Below are 23,761 nucleotides of genomic sequence, written 5' to 3' on the forward strand. Positions count from 1 at the left end.
GTGAAATTCAGAATTCACATTTAATGAAACGTTTAATTGAGTACCCAGTTGTAACTCACACAGGTTATGCATTTGTTAACTTGTTCAGAAATGTCCAGAAAAGAATGCAATATGTAGAAGGTTTTGTTTAAGGCGAATCAATAAAAATGAGCTAAATCCTAAAATGTTGTCCCGTTATAATCTATCATTGCCCAGCTCATACACGCCACCTCTCGATGTATTGCAGAGTTGATCACACATTTGAAAACGCGAAATCGCAAAACCCCAAAAAGAGCAAATGGGCTTCCGTAGGGAAAATACGCCTGCGCAGAACAGCAAACGTGTATCGTTTGTGGTGTTTACTGCTGAGAAGTTATGTGATATAGAGGGCCATATTCATGAATTAACTTCGGACAGTAAACACTCACCATGAAGAACCGATTTAATACTGTGGATATACGGGCTGTAATCGCCGAGATTAACGCAAAGTAATTATAAATCTGTTTTATCTGTCTAAGCATTGAATAGCATACATATGCGTTTCTGCGAGAAGCAGGTTAAAGTTCATAACTCGTTGAGGATATATGCTGACATATTAGATGTTATATTGTATACATTCAATTAATATGCAAGAAAGTTTACTGATCATTGTGTATAGATATTTGTAAATATCCTCGGGGGGTGAGATAGATGACTAGACTCCGACAAGTGGCCGAGTGTTATTTTATGTTTGCTCTGTAATGTTAGATTATTGTTTTGAACCGGTCTTTAATCTGAGATTTTATTGCTATGCTGTTACAGCTTTCTTGGAATGAGAGTGAACAACGTCTATGACATAGACAACAAGAACTACCTTATCCGCCTGCAAAAGTAAGCCAGTCTAAACTAAAGGCTTTTCGTTTTATTTTCCAATCCTCTGACACTGATTGAATGCAGCCATTGATAAGGGGTGTCTCTGTTACAGGCCTGACTCCAAAGCTGTCCTGCTGATAGAATCTGGAATCCGAATTCACTCCACTGAATTCGAATGGCCCAAGAACGTCATGCCCTCTGGCTTTGCCATGAAAGTAAATACATTTTATTGACATTTGTCATGTTTTTGTATGTGTGTGCTGTATTTATCTATATACACATACATTTGTTTTGACACAATCATTAACCAGCTTTATAAAGTGCAAAGGTATGGTAAAACATAAATCAATTAACTGTTGTATTAGTGCCTTAAAATAACTTGAATCTTTATGTGATGCTGGTATGAAATAGTTAAATCTGGTCATCTGGACAGTAAATATTTGCAGTGCTTTCCTGTTTTTATCACAGCCTCACTTGTAACCCCCCCATCTGCCAATGCACTGCCTTCCTGTCTCAGTGATAGACTTAAGATACAGGAAATGTGCCTTTCGATAACATATTGGCTTGTTACTGTTTGAAGTGCCGCAAACACCTCAAGTCTCGCCGGCTGGTGTCGGTGAAGCAGCTGGGATCAGACAGGATCGTTGATTTCCAGTTTGGCTCAGATGAGGCGGCCTATCACCTGCTTGTGGAGCTGTATGACAGGGTGAGGCAGTCACAGTCATTACATCTCCTTCCTTCTTCAGTTGCTGAATAGGGGAGGAGCTTAAATATGCTAGAATGAATTAGTTAATGAAGGAGTGAACTAATGAATGAACAAATGAATCGGAGTGTGCTAGCAGAGTGTGCCTGCCTATAAACCGACCAACCTAGAGTTGATATTAATACGAATGTTATTCACTCTAATTTGTGAATATTTCTTATAGTGAATTTGCTTACCTTATAATGTTTGTGTATAGTACAGTGTATGTTAGCATTTGAAAAATAACATTAAATCACATAGGATTAAGGCGTTGGCTAAATTACTTCATAATTTAAATAATAATATTAGCCCCCTAGTGGGGCGAAACTGTCAGTGTAGTCGAGACCCTGGCCTCTGTGAGTGTTGATGCACAGTGGACACTGAGGTGCCATTGTGTGGCGTCTGTCTCCTCAGGGCAACATCGTGCTGACGGACTTCGAGTACACCATCCTGAACCTGCTGAGGTTCCGCACGGCCGAGGCGGAGGATGTGAAGATTGCGGTGAGGGAGCGCTACCCTGTGGAGAATGCCAGGCCGGAAGAGCCACTCATCAGTCTGGAGAGGTAAACGAGGGGCCGGTCTGGAGGAGTGGGGTGGGGGGGATGTATGTAACGTGATGGATTCTGACAAGTGGAGCTTAAGTAGCAGTGAGATTGTCAGTCCCCCAAAGAGAAACGGGAATGACGATGCTTCAAAAGCGCATGACTTAACTGAGAAATGCTGTCAAGAGTCACTGTGTGTGTTCAGGTGTTGACAGTAGTGTGTAGCGGTGGTATAACGCTAATGGTTATGTGTTCCTATTCCTGAAAGGCTCACAGAAATCTTGTCGGCTGCCCCTAAGGGTGAACAAATAAAGAGAATCCTTAATCCACATCTCCGTAAGTGGTGTTTGTATCTGTTCCCTGTTTTGTTTAAACATATTTGATTTTAATTGAAATAATTATCTCTTGTCTCCCAGTTGCTAATTCTCTCACCCCTCTCCATTTCCCTCCTCCTGTTCTGCAGCTTATGGTGCCACACTGATTGAGCACTGCCTGATGGAGGTGGGCTTCTCCGGCTCCGTGAAAGTAGATGCCCAGTTCGATGTCTCTCAAGGTACCGTGTGAGTGATGCGTCCCGACGTGTCTGACAGGAACAGAGAGACGCTCTGACAGGAGACCGAGTCCTGGAAGAGTCCCCTGCAGCTCTCTGGTTCTGATTCACTCCCGCTCTGCATGTCAGACCTGGCTTATTGTGTATCATTTTAATCTCATTGAATGTGATAGGTTAGTGGCTTTGGATAAATAAATAGCTGCTGCATCCAGATTATGTATCCAGCCTCTTGATCCCAGTGTTTCTAAATATATAAAACGGCTTTTGCTGTTTCTCAAGACCCGGCTATTTTAAAAAACAAATCTTTTCTGCTGCCTTTTCAAAGATTTTCAAAATCTGACACCTGCCTTTTCTCGTAAAGTTTAAATCCCCAAACGTAAAGCAAAAAGGTAATTTATTTACTTCTCTCACTTCAATTTCAACCACAGTTTTTTTCTTTTGGAAACAGTGTAAATTGCTGCTGTAGTTTAGTCTGTGTAGAATCTATTCCTTCATTTCTGGAAGTATTTGTAAAGAACGAAAGGCTTTGAAATGACATCTGTACCCAACCACTGAATGGCAGACGCCCCAGTTACTGTACCACTGTGGTTTTGCTTTGTCCAGAAGCACCTAAGGTTCTGGCTGCTCTACAGATTGCAGAAGAGTTCATGGAGAAAACGGCCAACTTCAGTGGAAAGGTAATTCTGCACTCTGGCCACCATATAGGGAGTAATTACATGAAGTAGATCCCTGTGTTTGATGATCTTTTCATAACCAGTTCAATCAATTAATTAAAAAAAAAAAAATCCTGGTTACATTTATGCCTCATCCTCCTGAAATTTCTATAAGCACAATTATTCAACAGAATTACATTGAAATGCAGTGGTTTCTCCTGCAAGATAGATAATAAATTCAGCAGGAGGCTTTCCATTGTAGTGGGATAGATAAAATCATGTGCGTTTGACTGATACACTCAAGCTAAAAGTCATGTATTGCATACTAATAAGGCAATGATCAGAAATGTTATGTATTCAATTGTCTGAGCTGTTCATTTTCTTGCTTGTGTTCATTCGTAGGGTTATATAATACAAAAATGTGAGAAGAAGCCCAGTTTATCACCAGACAAACCTGAAGAATTGCTCACGTAAGTACCTTTTTGTAGGCCTGATTAGTTTTTCCTCAACTTACTTTTTCTATTCCCTCATAGAACTGCTTCTGAATGGCAGAAAAAGGCTTATTAAACATTGTGACTGGTAAATCCCAACGTTTGGCACAGAAGACTTGATTTGAAAGTGCTGGGATGAGGGGGGCTCTTTGAATGTTTCCTTTTGTTTGATGTCTTTTAGGTATGAGGAGTTTCATCCCTTCCTCTTTGCCCAACATGTGAAGAGCCACCATGTGGAGTTTGACTCCTTTGACAAGGTAGAGGATGTGCTTTAAATGTGTACATGTCTTCATCACTATTAACAGCGTTAGAGGCAGTAATTATTTGATTGCAGTCGGCCAGTGGCAGTGGCTTCTCCTGTGTGGTAATGATTTAAGGACGAAACGTCAGGGTGTTTTTTGCTTAAGAAAATGAATTGGCTTTACTTTGGGGTGCTTTAAGAGTGTGCAGCTTTTTTGTTCTTTATTATCTATTGCTTTAAATAAAAAATTCCTTGCCTGTGAAACCCTTCTGAGGTTCAGCATCAGATTTGACATATTATGTACTTTTTCCAATTCATGAATGAAAAGATTTGACAAGTCTGAGCTAGGGGGGATCCATTTTGGCCTACGGGGAACAAATTAATTAAATAAATGGTTACGGCCATTTCAGCTTTTATCTTTTTTGTGTTTTTTGTATGTGTGTTTCTTGTACAGGCAGTTGATGAGTTTTATTCCAAAATGGAGAGCCAGAAGATTGACATGAAGGCTCTGCACCAGGAGAAACAGGCCTTGAAGAAGCTGGACAACGTGCGCAGGGATCACGAGCAGAGACTGGTGGCGCTGCATCAGGCTCAGGTATGCTGGACTGGACTGAGCGGCTTTAGTATGGTATCATGTCTTTCAGCATGGCTTTGATGTGACGACTCCCTAGCGTCCTCCGTATGGGAGAGCAGGGCTTAGCGCGGGGGCGTGAGTGTGAGGGAGTGGGGAGTGATGGGCAGTGTGCTCTGTGTGTCCCAGGAGCTGGACCGGCTGAAGGGGGAGCTGGTGGAGATGAACCTGCCGGTGGTGGAGCGTGCGCTGCAGGTGGTGTGCAGTGCCCTGGCCAACCAGGTGGACTGGACAGAGATCGGGCTCATCGTGAAGGAGGCCCAGGCGCAGGGCGACCCTGTGGCCTGTGCCATCAAGGAGCTCAAGCTGCAGACCAACCACATCACCATGCTACTCCGGTGAGTTAGGGAACCTCCTACAGTTGCCACAAGGGATGGTTTAAGCTGCAGTGGGGTTTGATTTGTTTCTCTTTGTTTTGTTGTTGCTTCTTTTTCATGCAAAATCAATACATTTATAGTGGCTTCCTGTGTCTGGGTCTCTGTTCCCTTTAAAGAATAAGTACATTAACAACCAGCATCTATCTTTCTTAAACAATTGTCCTACAGTAGATTTTCACTCTCAAGTAACCAACTGATACATTTTAAAGGCACCTCTAGTTTACTATACAAACCTCTCTCCTAAATTACGCAGAAGATAATGAGACCGTGATCTTTCTGCTCACAGGAACCCGTACGTTGGTTCTGATGAGGAGGGGGAAGATGTGGAGGATGAGGAGGAAGAGGGGGAGCCACACAAGGGGAAGAAGAAGAAAAACAAGAATAAAGTGCAGAAGAACAAGCTGCAGAAGAATAAGCCCATGGTGGTGGATGTCGACCTCAGCCTGTCAGCCTACGCCAATGCCAAGAAGTGGGTCCGACCTCTGATCTCCGACCTCTTGACAGTTGCAGAACATAACTGTCAACCGTATTTAACTGTGTGTTAATCGCTGCCTTTCAGATACTACGACCACAAGCGCACTGCTGCCAAAAAAGAACAGAAGACCGTGGAAGCTGCGCAGAAGGTTTGTTTAGGGAGAAGTGCAGGATATAGCTTAGGAGATGGAGACATTTTGCTTGGTTATGTACTGGTGAATTAGTCTGTGTTGAAAAGTCAGTTTAAATCAAATGAAAGTATCTTCTGGAGGGTACATATCATTGATTTATTTCGCAGGCTTTCAAGTCAGCAGAGAAGAAAACTAAACAGACGCTGAAAGAAGTGCAAACTGTCACGACCATCCAGAAGGCCAGGAAAGTCTATTGGTAAGGAGGATATTTTTTATGATGCACAGGTCTTTTCAGATTCTTTAAGAACTAATTTCTAATGAGGTCTAATGAACAGGCAGTTCTTGCTGGTAACAGAATTGCTGCGTTTTATTTGCAGGTTTGAAAAGTTCCTGTGGTTCATCAGCTCGGAGAATTACCTGATCATTGCTGGCCGGGACCAGCAGCAGAACGAGATGATTGTGAAGAGATATCTCAGGACAGGTAAGGGATAGGTGCTGTGTGGCGTGTGCCTGGGCTGTGTGTCACTGTATGACACCACACGGAGACTGCTGGTCTTGACAACTATAGCTTAGCTAATAATACGGTTATGCTAAATACTGAGCAATAGTTTGGTTGTACCAGACACCTCATCCTAAAAGGAAACGATAGATCTTTTTATTTAAAACTGAGCATTAGAAGTTTCTTCACTTATTTGTTTTATTATTAATATTATTAGTAGTGTTATTATTATAATTGTGTTTCATAATTCAATTAAAATCAGAAGGTAAATTAGTTAAACCAGTATGAAAAGCATCAGCCCTACAGTGTTTTTTGTGAAAGCTTGAGTACGTTCTGTGAATTGTGGCTGGGTTGTGAGGTTGTGTTCTCTCCTCTCGTGTTGGGCTCCAGGTGACGTGTACGTTCACGCTGATCTCCACGGAGCCACAAGCTGTGTCATCAAAAACCCCTCCGGTGAGTCTGTGCCGTGGCTCTCAGCGTTCAGCACCTAGCCGTCCTGCTGACACACTGCCAGGCCCCTTCAGACAGTAACTTCCTGTACATTTTAAAATGCATCTTTCTAAGGCATGAATGAACAGAATTGAAATGTTATCGCATTCTAAGCAATTGTGTTTGCTTTGTATTGGTTGTATTAGTACACAGCAGTGTCCTTTAGGCAAGATATAAACAGACGCTCTCCCTGTGTGGTTTTAGGACTGGACTTAATGGGGGATTGGGTCCATTCCTTATGAGCTGCTGCTATTGTGTGTGCTCTTTGTTGTAGGTGAGACCATTCCCCCCCGCACCCTCACCGAGGCTGGCACCATGGCTGTGTGCTACAGCGCTGCCTGGGACGCCAAGGTCATCACCAGCGCCTGGTGGGTCCACCATCACCAGGTGAGTGTTGAGCACCAGATCCCTGGACCATATGAGCGCCTACTGACAGCTCTCTGCACACTGAGCATGATCGCCTCCTCCCCCCTGTGCCTTCACTGCAGACACAGCAGTGCAGCCCTTGTGTGAGATGGTGTTGAGTTGTGGCAGTGCGGGTGTTAATGCTGTCTGTGTCTCCCTGTGTGCAGGTGTCCAAGACAGCCCCCACGGGAGAGTACCTCACCACTGGCAGTTTCATGATCCGAGGTGAGGAGAGGAGACCCGTCGCTCTGCTCGGTTATAGCGGGACGTCTTGGTAGAGGAAGTGGATGACTTTATTTCTCTCATCGATATGCCAAGTGCTTTGGCAGTTCAAGTCTTATACTGATATTGGAAGCTTCATTTTAACTTGTTGTACAGTGATCAAATGTGATTATAAATTTATCCATGCTGCTAATGCATATTGAGTTGGGCTAGCTGGTTAATCAGATTAGTTCAATTAATGTGTAATGTGCAGTTGTCATTATAATGTCATAGAAGTGACATAAAACACGAAAGGAGTAGATGAATACCATCTCAGTGACAGACTAAATGAAACCTGTTTTCCACACTGCAGGGAAGAAGAACTTCATGCCCCCCTCCTATCTCATGATGGGCTTTGGTTTCCTCTTTAAGGTAAGACGAGTGAAGAGCTGTGGGCGTCTGGGCGAGCAGCACTAACTGGACATGGTCACCTCTGCTCTAGTGGGCAGTGGGCAGTGTACAGTGTTCACGCTAGAAGGGTTGAGTCATTGACCATGGGTAGTGGAGAGTGAATTGAATTTTTTTTTTTTTTTTTTTTTTTTCTGTTTTTAGTTTTAGTTTTGTTTTTTATGAACCGAACAGCACGCTACAGTGGCAGTGAAAGTGCTGAGTGTCAGCAGGCGTCTTGGTGCGGTGTAGTGACATTGTTTTATGTGCGGCCAGGTGGACGAGCCGTGTGTATGGAGACACCGCGGGGAGAGGAAGGTGAAGAACTTGGACGAGGACCTGGAGACGGTGACCAGCAGCACCGCGGACCTGCTGATCGAAGGACCTGAACTCACAGGTGATCCCCTCACATGTGCGCACACACACACACACACACACACACACACACACACACACACACACACACACACACACACACACACTTAATAATATGCACACTCTACTGCAGGAGCTACTGCTACTGCATTGTTTATAAGCTACAATGTAAAAGTCTGTTTCTCTCTCTCATCTGCGCATAATCCGACACCTGCCTTATCAGCTGAGAGAGGTCCTCTGGATTGTTGAGATATTCATAGAGTCACGGTCTGTAATTGGGTAAACAAATATAGGGGATGGGGCTCTCTAGGGATGATGACAGACCATAGCAACATCCTTTCCATTGGTCAATACCAGGTCTATGTCAGAGTCACCATGGCCTGAGTCCAATTCCTTGATTTTCGAGATTAAAATCTGAAGTTGAATTTAAACCCAGAATACAAAGATTACATCTTAATTGGTCTGTTTTTCCATTTCTCTGTATTGTTTATTTATGTTTCTTAACATTATTAACATATCTGAACTCTGTAAGAGACCATTTCTACTGTCAATTTTGCTAATGATATAGTCAACACTAGTTAATGAAAGTTATCAAAAGAAAATTGTCTGCACAATGTTTTATATTATTATACAATTAAATAATAATATATATCACATTTGTATTTTAGTGCTTGAAAACCCTGTAAGCCTTGGATAAGGACTTCAGCCAAATAATACATAATAATAACAATGTGTTTTTCTTCAATTAACCCCTTTTGGCCTTCTTGTTACACTTATATAAGTTGTGATAAGAGAGCACTTCCAGCTCTGGTTGTACACGTGAAAGACGCCTGTTGTTCCCAGCTTTTCTTTGTTTTTTCTCCGGCACTTGATTTCAACAACGTAGCATTTGTGGTAAAATCAATCAATTAAAAAAAAAAGTTAAAGCAAGGATATACAAGAAAATAAAAAGATAAAAAAGAACAATACATTCAGGAAAGTACATTTAAAATGTAAATCAATAAAGCTCACGAAAATAGAGGAGAACAAATGCAGTAGATACAAAACATTTTAAACAATAAAACTGTCTTACACATTTAGGTTAATAATTGTTTCATATATTTGGAAATGTAAGTGTATAAAAATTAGTTTTGAGAGCAACTAACTTTAAAAGGTAGGCTGTTCCAAAGTCTAGGGGCCTTTACGGCAAAAACACAATCTCCCTTAGATTTTAACCTGGACTTTGGAACAGCTAAAAATCCCTGATCTGAGGATCTGAGTGGTCTTTTAGTCTTATAGGGACTTCGCATCTCAAGAATGTAAGTAGGCGCCAGACCATGCAATGCTTTGTATTTGATTAGTAAAGAATTTAAATCAATAAAAAAACAACAACCCGGCAACCAGTGTAGAGAGGCTAGTACTGGGGTAATGTGTGAGGACGTGTCGGTCCTAGTCAGTAATCTAGCAGCAAATTTTGGACAGTCTGGAGCCGGGCCAATGTATGGTGATTTAGGCCTGAAAATAAGGCCTAGGCCAGTAATCCAGCATGAATCATTTTCTCTGTATCCCCAAAAGATAAAACAGATCTAACTTTAGCCATGTTTCTAAGTTGGTAAAAACATGACTGAACCAGTTTTATAATATGATTTCCAAAACTTAAATTGGAGTCAAAGATCACTCCTAGATTTCTGAAAACTGGTTTAATGTTCGGGGCTAGCAACCCAAGATTCACTTGAAGTTGCCTGGAGATCTTCTCAGTGCCAGTAATAAGAACTTCTGTTCTTATAGGACATCCAGTTTTTTTGCAATACAGTCATGTTAAATACCAACTTTGCTAAAGTCATTAGGTTTGACTGAGAGGTAAAACTGAGTATCTTCCGCATAACAATGAAAATTAATACTATGCTGACGAATGATAAGGCTCAATGGTAGCATGTATAGTGAAAACAGCATAGGCCCCAGTATCGAGCTTTGAGGCACACCACACCCAAGTACAGCTGTGGACAATACATAATTTCCAATAGAAATTGAAAAGTTTCTATTAGACAGATAAGATGAGAACCAATTCAGTGCCATCCCAGAGATCCCCATCCAGTATCTAAGTCCATCAAGTAGGATGGAATGATCTAGATTTGTCATAGTTTATATGCACTGCACATTATATACACTTAACATTTACTTTGTCATAGAACATGGGAACACTGATCCAGGTCATTTAAAAAGTCATTAAAAGTAATTATTTTTCAACATCCTTAACCTGCAGGAACCTTGTTTCCACTGTGGCATGAGAAGGTCTTGTTTTCCTTTACAGTGGTATTTTGGTAGGTGTGCTACTGCTATCACCCCTTAAAGAGCGAGTGCACTTAAAGAAAAGCTTTAATGATCAAATATTTATGAAAACACTGGTATTTATGGAAAGGCTGTCCATGGGAGGAGGTAGAGGTTTTGTTCTCGGTGTGTCCTGAGCTCAGCTGCAGACATCCCTCCCTGGAGAGGACTATTCCAGTTTGGAGCACCTTGTTCTAATGTTGCAGTCTGCCCTTGGTTCTCTCCATACAGGTGACGAGAGCAGCAACGAGGGAGAAGGGGAGAGAGAGCGCACAATCAAGGAAGAGGGGGAGGAGGAGGAGAGCGAGGGGGCAGAGCAGGAGAATGAGCAAGAGGAGAAGGACAGGGAGGACGAGGCCGACCGGGACATGGCTGAGGTGGGAGAGGAATCCGATGAAGAGGCAGACCCCCAGGACGATGCGGTGGGGGAGGGCCAGGGGGAGGATGGTCCACCCAGGTCAGGAGAGCAGACTGAAGGGAAGGAGGAGCACAACTCGGGGGCAAATAGTGAAGAGGAGATCAGCTACCCTGACACCGTCATCACACTGCCCCATCTGCAGCCTGGCAGGTACAGAGCGTCAGAATGCACAGATCAGTTTATATACGTTCTTAACAGCAGGGAGGCCAATTTTCTGCAGTATTATATTTCTGTGTTTTAAAGAGGTTCAGATGAGGGATCCCTGTATATTCTCCTTCGCATTGAAAGTATTTATACTTCCTATCTAGCTTGAGGGCAGGTGAAAAGTCCAGCCTCTTCGATGGTTGTCACATTTCTCAAAACATTGTATTTCTCTACCGCCAGGGGTCTTCACGGCACACCAGCAGGCTTCAGAGAGCAACGCGCAGCACAGGTGAGCTGTAATAAATTATATTTTAAGGGCAGTGCAAAGATAATTGGCGTTAATAGGCAACATGTAGATGGTGTTTATTTGTGTACATGTTTTTTTTATAGACTGACAGTGAACTGCAGGGAAGAAAACATATAACGGCAAAGCAAAGAAGGTAAGAATGACCCAGTCTGAAATATTACCAGTTCTTAACATCTCTGGCTGTGGGTAAATAAATAGTAAATATAATTGGGAAACTATGAAGACTTGACAAAGTGTCTGTTTCCCCAGAGAAATGAAGAAGAAGAAGCTGAGCGAATCGGAAGACTTGGAAGAGGTTGAACTGAAGAGGGTGGATCCAGAGTGCCCCTCGGCAGCCAATCAGAGCAAGCCAAGCTCTGCCAAGGCAGCTCCCACTCAACAGCCACTGAAAAGAGGCCAAAAGGTAACTGTGACGGCTCTGTTCTTTGTCATTATCTTTTTATTTTTGGATGAGGAAAGCTTTTCCAGCACTGATGTTCATATGGCCAGCTAATAATTCATATTGCGATTCCATGTCCTCTGCCAGAACAAGCTGAAGAAGATCAAAGACAAATACAGAGACCAGGACGAGGAGGACCGGGAGCTGAGGATGAGACTGCTGGGGGTGAGAAGCTCAGCGCCACACAGTAGCTGTCTATCTATCTGTTTACATGGCTTTCCCCATTGCGTTTCTTTGCATTATCTATCTGCCCGTCTCTATCTCTACATATGTATGTGTGTTTGTATACATTTATATCTTTCCATCTTCTCTCTAGTTCTCACTGTCAATATTTATGCCTATTGCTGAGCCTGTCGCTGTGGGCCCCTCACTCCGCTGCTGTCCTTCCCCAGTCCACAGGTTCCACTAAAGAGGAGAAGCCCAAGAAAGGGAAGAAGGGGAAGGGAAAGAACGAGCCTGTCAAGAGAGCCCCGCAGAAACCCCGGCCACAGGGGGTCGATATCAAGAGACCGGAGCCGCCTGCCGGGCAGGAAGAGGGGGAGGTGCCCGAGGGGGTGGTCCCGGAGCAGGATGACAAAGTAGGGCTGTAGAGCTGATAACCTTTGGCATGTCTTTATTAGAAAACGTTGAGTTTGGGTCTTCACACAAGGTGTTGGTTTGTGTTCCAGGAAGCAGAGGACCCGGACCAGGAGGCTCCCGGAGTGGAGGTGAGCTTTTCATTTGATCCTCTTCTCCGCACCTTCTTTCATCTACACACACACACACACACATGTCTTTCACATGTTTTGTTTCTTGATAGATACCAGTTGTAAAACAGAATACTCACTGAAAGTTGATTTAAAAACAAATAAACTAAAAAGCCAAGCTTATGTGTAAGCATCCCAGTGAGACAGTTGTCTGCTCCTCCTCCCTCCAGGAAGGAGAGAACCTACTGGACACTCTGACTGGTCAGCCCCACCCCGAGGACACGCTGCTGTTCGCCGTGCCGGTGTGCTCGCCCTACACCGCCCTCACCAACTACAAGTAAGACCATCCCCATCATTGGGAGCACTGAGCCCTGTCTTAGCTCATCCCACTAAGGGGATGCTGCCTTCCAGCGCTACTACATTATTCACGAGTCTCACTTTTCTGATGAACTGCCGTATGCTGCAAAGTTTTGTAATTCATACTTGAATTGAATCTCTCCCTCTCCAAGGTACAAGGTGAAACTAACACCGGGGACACAGAAGAAAGGAAAAGGTAGGACTGTAATCTAAATGCTTGTGTATACAAAAGGATTTTATTATTTAAAGGAATTTGGGACGCCTTTTCTACTTAAATGATTAAATGTGCGCGATTCACGGAAAAGCCTGCAATGACTCTTTTGCATCACCTCAGCTGCCAGGACAGCCGTGCACAGCTTCATGCGCTCCAGGGACGCCACGGCCCGAGAGAAGGATCTCTTCCGTAGCGTGAAGGTAACAATACAAAGGGTGGCATGTGAATTAATGACAACTATATTTAACAAGAACAAAGAAAGACCACCATGCAGGACTAATATTCACAGACTTTTATTTAAACTGTCTACCTTCTTTATTACAGGATACAGACTTATCCAGAAACATACCAGGGAAAGTTAAAGTATCAGCACCAAACCTGTTGGCAGCGAAGAAGAAGTAAGCGAACAGGGAGACACTGCCAACACTGAAAGTCCAAGTGTACATTTCCTTATTTGGTTGCAAAAACTGAATTTGTCATGGGGTGTGAGGTTGCAGGAGTTTGTGCATTTCTTTTGTAAGCGACCGTAAACAAAGCCCAGTGTGCTGAGTGGACAGAGCTGCACTGTGGACTTGTACGTCCACGCGTTCATACACCTGCTGGAATGTTACGATGCTGTAATAGCTCAAACAAATGAGGAAATTAAATTTCAATTGCAAAATACTACTGGCCCATTCCATCTACAGTATTTGTTTCTTGTAAAAGGCACTTTTGCAGGTGATGACCGTGCAGCTCCAGGTTGTTGGCTAGTGACTCAAAATGTGCTGATTGTCCTACGTGGGAGACTAGTTTTTAGATGATGGCACCTTTACCAAAAACCCAGTGAGGTTTTGTGTTGTTGTTGGTATTCTTGTAACTTAAATCGCCTGCATTGTGTATTAGTGCAAAGTAAAAAATTAATTGCAAAGACATCTGGAGGCCAACACAACAACGGTTGTAACAAACAATGTTACATGTGTGAAATAAAACATTCTGCAGTTTTTATGTTCTGGAAAATGTCTATTTTGTGTCTCCTGAAATACAAATAAAGGAAAACAAATTGTACAGTAATGAAACAATTATTGTGGTGTTAATTCCCACTAATTTCAATTAACAACATGAATAACTTAAGATACTTCTAGAGAAAAGCTGTTCAGCAGTGAACTCAAGTTACAAATAAATTAAGTCAAAACATGCTTTACAAGGTGAAACAACCCTAACCAGTGCTAAAACTAAAACCATCTTTTGTAAAATTGTTTGACATTTACATACTGTATAACCAATAGACATCTACACAAAAATATGATCTGTATATATATTTTATAACGGACATTTCACAGCAGAAAAAACAATGAAAGTACTTGCTCCTGTGCAAGGTTCATAAATGCACATAGACCCCCTCACCACCCTGCACCCAGTCTCTAGGAGCCCAGCGTATTGTTGCTGCCCAGTCTCTGAGTGAGGTTGCAAAGCAAGTGTTTGGGGAGGCACTCCCAGGCTCCCGCCAGGAGGTCTTTAAACTGCAGCACGGTCTCCATGCAAGACCTTAGCAAAGACACCCAACACAACCAATCAATGACTCCTTCAAAGAAGCAAAGCTAGCTGAGACATTGACTCTTGTTAAAAATGGTAAGCTGTGTTTCCTAACAGCAGCAGGCACTAGAAATCACTAATAATACCGTAAGAACAACAATAATAATCAAATAAATACTCACCTCACAAGAGTCTTGGGCTGAACAGTAAAGACCAGTATTTCATTCTTGTGGGCCTGTCAAATGAGGAAGAAAGTTACCCATCTGAACTAAACGTTAGAAGTACGCTATCTTCTTACTATGCATATTATTTAAATATTTATATTATACTGCAGATTTTAACAATTTCATTAAATACCCTTTGAACCTGAACAAGACTAGTAGTCAGGTTAAAAACAAATCAATATGCAGTTCCTTGTACACTCTACCTTGGAACTTACAGTGTGTTCAGGTTTTCCAGCAGCGTGAATACATAATTAAGGATTTTTAATGACTCTCCATGCATAAAAGGTATCTTCAATTTGATTGAATGAAACTGACTCTTCTAAGCAGAATAAAAGACCGTAACAGGACGTGAGGGGTCGGTGTGCCGGTGTGATGTCAGTTCAGTTCATCCTGAAGGTACTTACAGCTCGCTGCTGAGAGAGCAGGTTGTTAGCGCAGCCGCCGAACACGAACACCTCTCCTTCCTCGCTGGCGCAGGCGGTGTGCCACAGCCTGCAACAACACAACGCACACATCAGAATGCATATATATGGCATGATAATAAAAACACCTGTGCGTACACTGAAGAACCCACACCCGCCTCCTTATTAGATACAAGCCTTTTGTGCTGTGGCAATTACGAATGTTTACAGCACCTAGCTGCTACCATTTGACAAACAATAATTTGTTACAATCACAATGCACATGTAGTTACCAATTCAAATGTCCCTAAACTACAAGATCAGTTTCAAATGTATTAACTACTTGCATGTGTGGACCTGTGCTATACTGTATGCGAGATTCAAGAGAACGATCTTCATGGCTGTTGTACCTGGGGCTCTCCGTGTTGCTGTGCTTGAAAGGTTTCCACTCATTTTTGCTCACACAGTAAAGCCAGGCATCACCTGAATAATGCCAAACAGAAACACAATCAGGGCAGAAGTGACATCTATTCTATGAAGCTTATTTTATTTGTAATGGCAGTTAATAATGTAATACAGTTGGTTTATAACAGACATAAGTGTATAGTTTGGCTTTCTTTTGAACTTTAACTTACTCTATGAACAACAATAATGCTGCTGCATTCCTACGTTTCTTCACATTATTATTAGTATTCTGTTTGTCAAAACACTAACTCCTCCTTGAGCTACACGTACCTCATAGAGTACATAAATCTCCCAAGAAGTGGGAGTGTTTTGTAGGTGACAGGTGGGGAGTGTTTTATGGTACAAAAGTGCAGTCCCATGTTCACCATGTTTTTCATGCTAGACACATGACCACACTACACATTTTAACATGTTTCAATGTACTTTACCACGTATACCATGCCACACTACACCTTACTGTATTTTTACCACAAAACAATCTTATAGAGGACAAAAGTGTCAGCCTCATGGCCCGTGGTCCCCTATGACATTTCTTGTTTCCACAAATATTTAGGCTCGTATGAGCATTTTATAGAGGGTTAATTATATAAAACCACCCTCATTCCTCTTGGGGCTATCTCCATTGTATGATCAATAATCCAAGCACTCACTGAGTGTCTGCTTCTCCGTGGTGAAGCCCCCAAACAAGAAGAGGTGATCTGGGGACACCGGGATGAAGGAGTGCCAGGAACGGCCAACTGGACCCTGCTGTGGGACACTCCTGAGGGACAGAGCACCCACGGTCAGAGACATACCGCGTACAGCCCATCACCCCACTGACGGGAACGATATCTTACATTAAAAAAGTATTTGACTGAAGGAATGAAATACGTACATTTCACTCCACTCCCAGGTGTCCATGTTAATGAAGTACAGGTCATTGAGGCGGGACTCCTGTGTGGAAATCACATTATAATAAATAGAAATCAACCAGGCCCAAGAGCCCTGTGAGTGAACCCTCAGTGAACAGACATACCCTGTATCTGCCTCCGAACACGTAGCCCCGGTTGCCTATGGTGGCACAAGTATGGGCAGCTCGTGGAGAGGGGGGGTTGCCCTAGGAGGGGTGGGGGGAGAGGAAGAAAGAAAAACATCATAGAAAGAAGCAGCATCTGACCTCTGCTTTCACTGCCACCTCACACACAGACGCACAGGCTGCCAGCAGAACAATCTGACATACACAGAAGTTCCACTGGTGTGATGTTGATAAAACACACCCCGGCACGAAGCTACACATCAGGAGGAGCTACTAGACTTGACACGTTACTTTTGAACTCTCTAAATTAATTTGTTTAATGTCAGCTCATCAATCTGAAGAGACAATTGAAAAGTGCTGTAGTTTGTCTTCCATTCAATCACTACACCCTTGAGCTCCACTGTACACACCAGGCCTAGCTCTGTGGTAAGAACCCTCCTGTGAGGGAAACGTAAAACATCTTGGGTACCGTGGTCACTGGCTGGCTCCATGTCAGCGTCTCGAGGTCCAGGATGTGAATGTGATTGTTCCAGCCGCGGTCGGCACCGTTAGCCTGAGGACACACAGGACGGACAAAGCTCTTTGGTGAAGCAGCTTACTTACCTCAGGCATTCTCAAGAATTGGGACAAAACTCATCCAGCCATACCATATTATGTTACTTGAAGTATATTTGAAGTAAAAATATTATAGTCGGCTTATTTACACTGGTGCATTCAGGTCTTGCAGACTTTTTTGTGCAGTAAATGTGTGAAGGAACCTGTTTACATGAGCTAATATTACAGTAATACATATTGGGAGGAATACGTTCATATGTACAGTAATGTGTACTGTACTGTGTACTGTAATGTGTAAGTCGCCCTGGATAAGAGTGTTTCCTAAGAAAGAAAGAAATACATAATAATAACAATTAGTCAAGAGAGAGATGGGGAGGAGGGGGGTGTTTAAATTATTAATTATTAATTACACAATTATTGATGTGCCATATTTTACAATGTAAAAAAGTTATATATATTTTATTAAACACGAAATTTGAAATACATATTTTACATTTTACTTTAAACAATGTGAAGCTTTTTCTGTCTATTACAGCTGCATACATCAATGCAGAAAACGTGCTTTTCAACAGGTCTGTTTGTGTTGCATTTAGTAACCTGGCAGTGTTTTTATTCCTTGTGCCCCTAAACAGCTGACTGAAAGGCGAGAGGCTCATTCAGTGCTGTATAGATGCTGAATTGTAGTGCCAACAGCAGTCTAAACACTAACATGCCTGCACCTAACACACCTAATACCAAAAATGTATTTCAAATGGAAAGTTAGAAACTTGATGAGCTGATCAGAGGACAGGCAGCTATATCACCCACGATTCTTCAATTGTTTTCTAAATGTGCACATATACATAAACAAGAAAACAAAAACGAATAATAAAATTAACTATTCGCAATAATATCTTAGTGCATATTTTAGCAGACTTATACGATTAAAAAACATAAATAACCAGTTATAAAAATGGCAAAAACTGAAATATGGAAAAGTCATGCAACGAAAGTGCTTTGAAATAGCTCCGTCTATTACAGCTGTGTATCAGTGCAGAAAACATGCTTTTCAACACTACAGTGCCCTACACTAATACAAAATAACTAGCATCATGATCAGACAGGTGACTGATCAAGGCATTGATCCAGAGACCTGGGTTTGCAATGTGATAAAGATTGAATCCCAAAGGAAAGTTAGAAACTTGCTGAGCTGATCAGGACAGACAGACGAGAGCTATCAGGTGCAAATCTGCTAATAAAATAAAATAAAATAAATAAACAAAGATATAAATAAATAAATAAATGATATGTAGAAAATCACGTGTTTCAGGAATCAACACGATTATAACTCTTTCACAATCACTAATGTTATTACAAAGCCCAGATTGTCGTTACATTATATTCAGTAGGAAAAAGTATTTATAACTTATTAATTTTGAGTTTACAGCTGAAATGCCCTATATGTATTTAATTGAAATACGTATTAACATATAAGAATGGATATGAGGCACAAATTCAGATATTTACTTTTAAATTGCAAAAGTCACACAAAAAGTAGCTATAGTGGTTCTAGTGTTAAACTGTTTTTAATTGTATTGTCTGCTCCTTTTATCTGACCAATTTGTTAATTGTATTCTATTGTGTGAATAAACTGCTCTTTGGAGCATCTGTTTGAATTACATGTCAATATTCTTCATTAACCTGTGTGGTGTGGTTTCAGTATTGTTAAATACCCTATTTCCCTTATATACAACATCATTGTGCCAAAATTAAAAAATAAATCAATAAAATACTAAATAAATACATAGATGAATAAAACAAGGAAATAAATCGAAATATATGTATCTATTTATTTTTGCACAGATCACCCTCCATATTCATTTACTGAATTGAATATGTACTTTGCAAAACTGACTACAACTGCCTGTCTAAGAGTCTGTTTTGGCATCGTAGGACAGAGTGATACGGACCGATTTTTTGGTTTTGTGTCTGACGGAGTTGACTAACACATTATTTTCCTCTAATAATCAACTGTCAGGAAAAAGGCTACTTACAAAGCATGTAATTGAAGGGAATAAGAATAACTTACATTATTCATATAGTCTTACTGTTAGAACACCCTTATTGTTTTCATGAATAATTTGATATACATACTGTAACTGTTATGATACATTTAATTCTTATCATCTAGTTCTCATTCTGCAGTTAAAAGGATCAAATTTGAAATTACAATAATTAGCACTGAATGTTTAATTTGAATTTGAGTAGAAAAAGTGCATGGTTGGATAGCTTGTGCTCTTATGTCAACTCCGTCAGATTGGTTTTTAAATGAATAATATGGAAAATATATTAAGATTTTTCCCAGAAACAGGGTTGATGTAAGTATAGGTATACATATTTCAAAACACATTAACTATAATCAAAGATTTCAATAAATCAAACTTCTCTTAGGTTGTTTATATAAGAAAATATTTTAGATTGATAGTGTCTGATGGAGTTGACAAATTCTCAATTGGAATTTTCACAAACAATGCAAAAGTTAGGAGGTTGTTCCTGATACTCAATTGGTAGCTCATAGTCTTGTCTATCAAAAAATCAGTTTATCATTTACCTTACATGAAAAAATAAATTGTGACCAAAACATCTGTTTTGAACCTCTTCTCAAGAATGCCTGACCTATTAAACATTCATATGTTGTTACTGTATTCATTTTCTTTTCTTCACGTTTTTAACCATCTCTCAGTACAACCTCCGTGTCAACTATTAAATACCAGTACGGTAGGCTGTTTCTCACACACCCTACACCCAAGGTAAAGCAACAAAAGCACCAATAACAAGGCACAAACTGCATTTCTTCACCCTTACCAAGAACGACGTCTCGTCATATTCAAACGTTCCCAGGTGACCACCATTCGCGACGTAGCCATACCCGCCGAAGTACACCAGTCTGTCCAAATGAGATATTTCAACTGTTAGATATTTCATTTCACCAAGCTGTCACACACTTATTTCCCACAGTTCAGGACAAAATTATATAATTATCGTGCTAGGAACACATCAAACACAGCAAAGCTAAGTCAAGTAGAAAAACAGAAGTGTGCTAAGCACTCAGAGACAGGGAGACTATGATGAGCAACATACTTATATACAGAATGAAAAGCTTGAAGATAAAACCATTTAACCATTAAACAGAGTTACAATCTGCTCTCGTGGACACTGAGGTCTTTAGCTATTTGCGAATTCTCTTCTCATTTGTGAAACTTCAGAACCTTTTTAACGATTCACCTCATGTACATATATTCTAAGACAAAGAGATAAACCAAGTCTTATTACTGTTGGACTGAAAAACATGAACTTTCACTGTATTTTGTGACCTGCACTTAATGTCCAATCCACAGTTGCTGCCTGATATCCGGATCAAAGAGCTGAGGCAAAATGCAGGGCAGAGCGCTCACCTGTTCTTGTTCACCCAGCAGCCCAGCTTGTCCTTGCAGGTTGGAGCCAGTCCTTTGAGATCCCGCATCTTCTCCCAGTGCAGTGTTTCTGAGCTCAGCGGGAGTCTGTAGAACTGCACAACACAACGGCACAGGGGTGGATATCAACAGAGGGGGGACAGCTGTGGCATGGCCGGCCTGCTACACTGTCCACTTTACTGGGCATCCATTCCAAACACTAATGTGTCAATAACCACTTTTACATTGATTGCACTCCAGTCCACAAAGAACAACTACACAATCCTTACAAACTCAAAATATGATGGCGCGCTAGTGGCCAATTAAGGAGATCAACATATTTCAAAGGTCAGGATTCAATTAAAACTTTGACAAACTTTTTTTTTTTTTAGGACTTCACCACATCAAGAGTACTTAAACAGCATGTTTTAAAATTCTCAATTGTGCTTAGCTGTCACAACACAAGGCATGAGAGTATCTCCTTTATAATGGCAGACCTTCAAACAGACCACTGGATTGGGCCCTGTATACAGGCTGTCCTTTGCCCTGTGAGTGTGTGAAGTGTGTGTATTTAAAGAGCTCACCTTGTTGGTATTCCCTCGGGCGTGATGACCTCCAAAGAGATAGAAAACGCCGTCCACACACACGGCACAGCTGCCTGACATTGAGGGGGGCACGTCTCCCACAGTCAACCTCTTCTTCCTGTAGGAAACACAAGGCCTTCCATGACAACACTGCTGGGACTGCCCACCATGGAGCTGTCAAGACCACGTTCAAGGCCCTCTTGTACAAAAGAGGTTACGTAAACCAAAAACTTTTTTAAACTTGTTCTTGCGTTATACATTATGCAAGAAGGCAGCTGCAGCAGCATGCTTCCAAAACCTCATTCCACCAACACCAACTATCACTCAAGGTCAACGGAAAGCCTTGTAATTCAGTTATGATTAACCCTGTCTACAGTTACCATGTCCTCACATGAAACAGAAGACTCACACCTTCTCTTAGGGATAAGGAACATAAAAATGTATTACCATCTTCTGGTCTCCATATTAAAAATCCAAATTTCATTTCTTGGCAGGTAGCAATCGATAAATCCAGTGGACTCGGTATTCTGTACAGAGGAAAATAAAAGACTGATAAGGACAACTTCCCTTCAAACATTAACATTTTAAATTCTGGACATTGAAAATATATTCCTGTTGTCAGCAGGCAGGTTATTTCAGTGCCCGTCCTAGAGTAATGTGGAGGGATGCAGGGGACTAGGGACAAAAAATACACTGCTACGAATGGCTGTACACTAATGACATCAGTAAGAGTGCCGCACACACCTTATATCCGCCCCACACATACATATAGTTGCCACAGGCTACTGCAACGTGGCCGCTGCGCCTGGCTGGCATGTCCATCTCCAAGACGTTATTAGCGGGTGAGGCCAGCTCATGGTCTAGCAGCTCCTCATCATCCGTGCTGTCGAAAGCCTCATCGTCTTCATCCCTGCCATAGTACTCCTCCTCTTCCTCCTCCTCCTCCCCCTCCTCCTCCACTGCCAGCATCGGATTTTCATCCTGGTTCCCGTCCTCCATGCCCACCTGGACACACAGACAACACAGCCGTTGGTTCAGCACAATCCCTCCCTGCTGCACTGAGCCTCACCCTCAGAGGTAGTGTTGGGGGGTACACAGTGACCTAACAATACTTTGTAGGAATCCTGAAATGAGTGTGTCAACCATTTATTCACCAGACAATATCAATGTCGCAATTAAAAAATTCAATTTAAATGTCTTATCAAAATGTAATAGCTATGTTAAGTGCTACATAATCTATACATGTTGAATGTTACATATATGATATGGATGTTAACAATATATTATTTTCAGAATGTTTATATAATGGGGTTTTTCGTTTTAAATCGAGTTAGTAGACTAACCCTTTTTAAAATGTATTAAATAGTGAATCAGAAACATCTAGGCGGTCATCTAGATGTCCATACACTTGGGAAGATGTTTTATTCCGCACCTGCTGGCAATTCCTGGGCCGCTGTATTTGGCGATAACTAACGCACTCAATTAGTCCAGCGCAGTGCAAATTAATTACAGGTTTGTGTTTGCCTTCGTTGGAAACGGTGCAATAAATATCAAAATAAAATGCTCTGAAACAAACCGAGACATACGCCGTGAAACGTGGGAAACAGGCTTTATTGTCCAAAGGTCAACGTCTAGATTTAGTAGTCTGTAAGTGACTGCACGGACATTTAAAATAAGTAAGTTAATAAAAAGCGCTAAACAAAATAAACTGAACATGTTGTATGTATCGTAGTATATCGTAGCTCCAGTTTACAGCTGTTTTTACTACTCGCAAAAACAAGACTTAAAATAATGATGCACACACTTAAATACTTGTTTTTCTAGTTTGTATATTAACAGTGAACTAAAACAACGTTAATTGCATTAGATACATAAAAACACACTTTAAACTCTTACTGGTGTAATTAATGCTCGAAAAATCCAGATATTTCTTCTTTAAGCAGAATGGCTTCCTTCCTTCTCGTCTTGTTTATACTGGAAGTGGAAGACTTCTCACAGGACGTGACGCACCTAGAGTGTCATCACAAAGCCGCCATCTTTCTAAGGTCGTAGGAGCTTCGTTTTTGTGGAATCCTGTTGCATTCTAAATATACTTGATTACAATAGAGGAAAAGATAAACTAATTGAAAACTTAATTATTCCTTTAATCGTGAAATGGGATTATTCACTGTAGTTCAGATATAAATTAATGTAATGGACTAAACGCATCAACAACAGAACTGTGTGCATTAAGAGATTCACATATAATACATTATTTGTACCATGGCCCATTCCTTAAGCTTTGTTTCAGTTAGAATTTCTAAGTGTGGAAATAATCTCTTCAGAACTATTAAAAAGACAATTCAGACCAGCAACTGTACATTTACTTAATTTCTAGTATTTTCTATGATTAATGATTAATATATAGTTGAAGTAAGTTAAAACCGGCTGGAAACTTGTGGCTGCCACTGTACAGATTTTAATTAATATGCATCTAGGCGTGTATGTAACAACTGACCATATATGACCTACATCATTTTCTGTAGTAACCTACACTTGTAGGTTTTATTAAATACAAATAAGGCATTTTTTGTTTAGCATCTTAAACATGTGACCTAACTTCTAAATATTTGAAATCTTTTCA

At 41.2% G+C, this 23,761-nt stretch overlaps 2 protein-coding genes across 3 annotated transcripts; one reads left to right on the forward strand and one right to left on the reverse strand.

Moving 5' to 3' along the window:
• Window positions 1-299: 299 nt before the first annotated feature.
• nemf (nuclear export mediator factor) lies at window positions 300-13,947 on the forward strand. The gene is made up of 32 exons (XM_066694149.1): window positions 300-467; window positions 781-849; window positions 944-1,046; window positions 1,412-1,537; window positions 1,988-2,136; window positions 2,384-2,451; window positions 2,579-2,668; window positions 3,269-3,342; window positions 3,721-3,788; window positions 3,991-4,066; window positions 4,505-4,645; window positions 4,811-5,019; window positions 5,345-5,527; window positions 5,618-5,681; window positions 5,831-5,919; window positions 6,041-6,144; window positions 6,553-6,615; window positions 6,926-7,038; window positions 7,224-7,281; window positions 7,631-7,689; window positions 7,981-8,101; window positions 10,618-10,954; window positions 11,189-11,237; window positions 11,339-11,388; window positions 11,505-11,658; window positions 11,782-11,859; window positions 12,087-12,272; window positions 12,363-12,401; window positions 12,611-12,717; window positions 12,890-12,933; window positions 13,072-13,151; window positions 13,276-13,947. The coding sequence occupies exons 1-32, from the start codon at window positions 409-411 to the stop codon at window positions 13,351-13,353; spliced, it is 3,288 nt and encodes a 1,095-aa protein (XP_066550246.1). The 5' UTR covers window positions 300-408; the 3' UTR covers window positions 13,354-13,947.
• On the reverse strand, window positions 13,229-23,718 carry klhdc2 (kelch domain containing 2). 2 transcript variants are annotated; one of them, XM_066694152.1, is made up of 14 exons: window positions 23,035-23,718; window positions 21,883-22,143; window positions 21,586-21,665; window positions 21,139-21,256; window positions 20,558-20,670; window positions 19,968-20,049; window positions 17,038-17,121; window positions 16,569-16,649; window positions 16,428-16,486; window positions 16,204-16,313; window positions 15,499-15,571; window positions 15,092-15,179; window positions 14,646-14,698; window positions 13,229-14,475 (listed from the first exon to the last, which is right to left on the reverse strand). In XM_066694152.1, exons 2-14 carry the CDS (start codon window positions 22,135-22,137, stop codon window positions 14,352-14,354), a joined length of 1,320 nt encoding a protein of 439 aa, XP_066550249.1. In that variant the 5' UTR covers window positions 22,138-22,143; window positions 23,035-23,718; the 3' UTR covers window positions 13,229-14,351. The 2 variants fall into 2 exon arrangements, with proteins under 2 accessions (XP_066550249.1, XP_066550250.1); XM_066694153.1 differs by having other exon boundaries at window positions 23,022-23,718.
• Between the last annotated feature and the right edge of the window lie 43 nt (window positions 23,719-23,761).

Source organism: Amia ocellicauda, chromosome 21 (assembly GCF_036373705.1).
Source record: "Amia ocellicauda isolate fAmiCal2 chromosome 21, fAmiCal2.hap1, whole genome shotgun sequence".
Classification (NCBI taxonomy): Eukaryota; Metazoa; Chordata; class Actinopteri; order Amiiformes; family Amiidae; genus Amia; species Amia ocellicauda.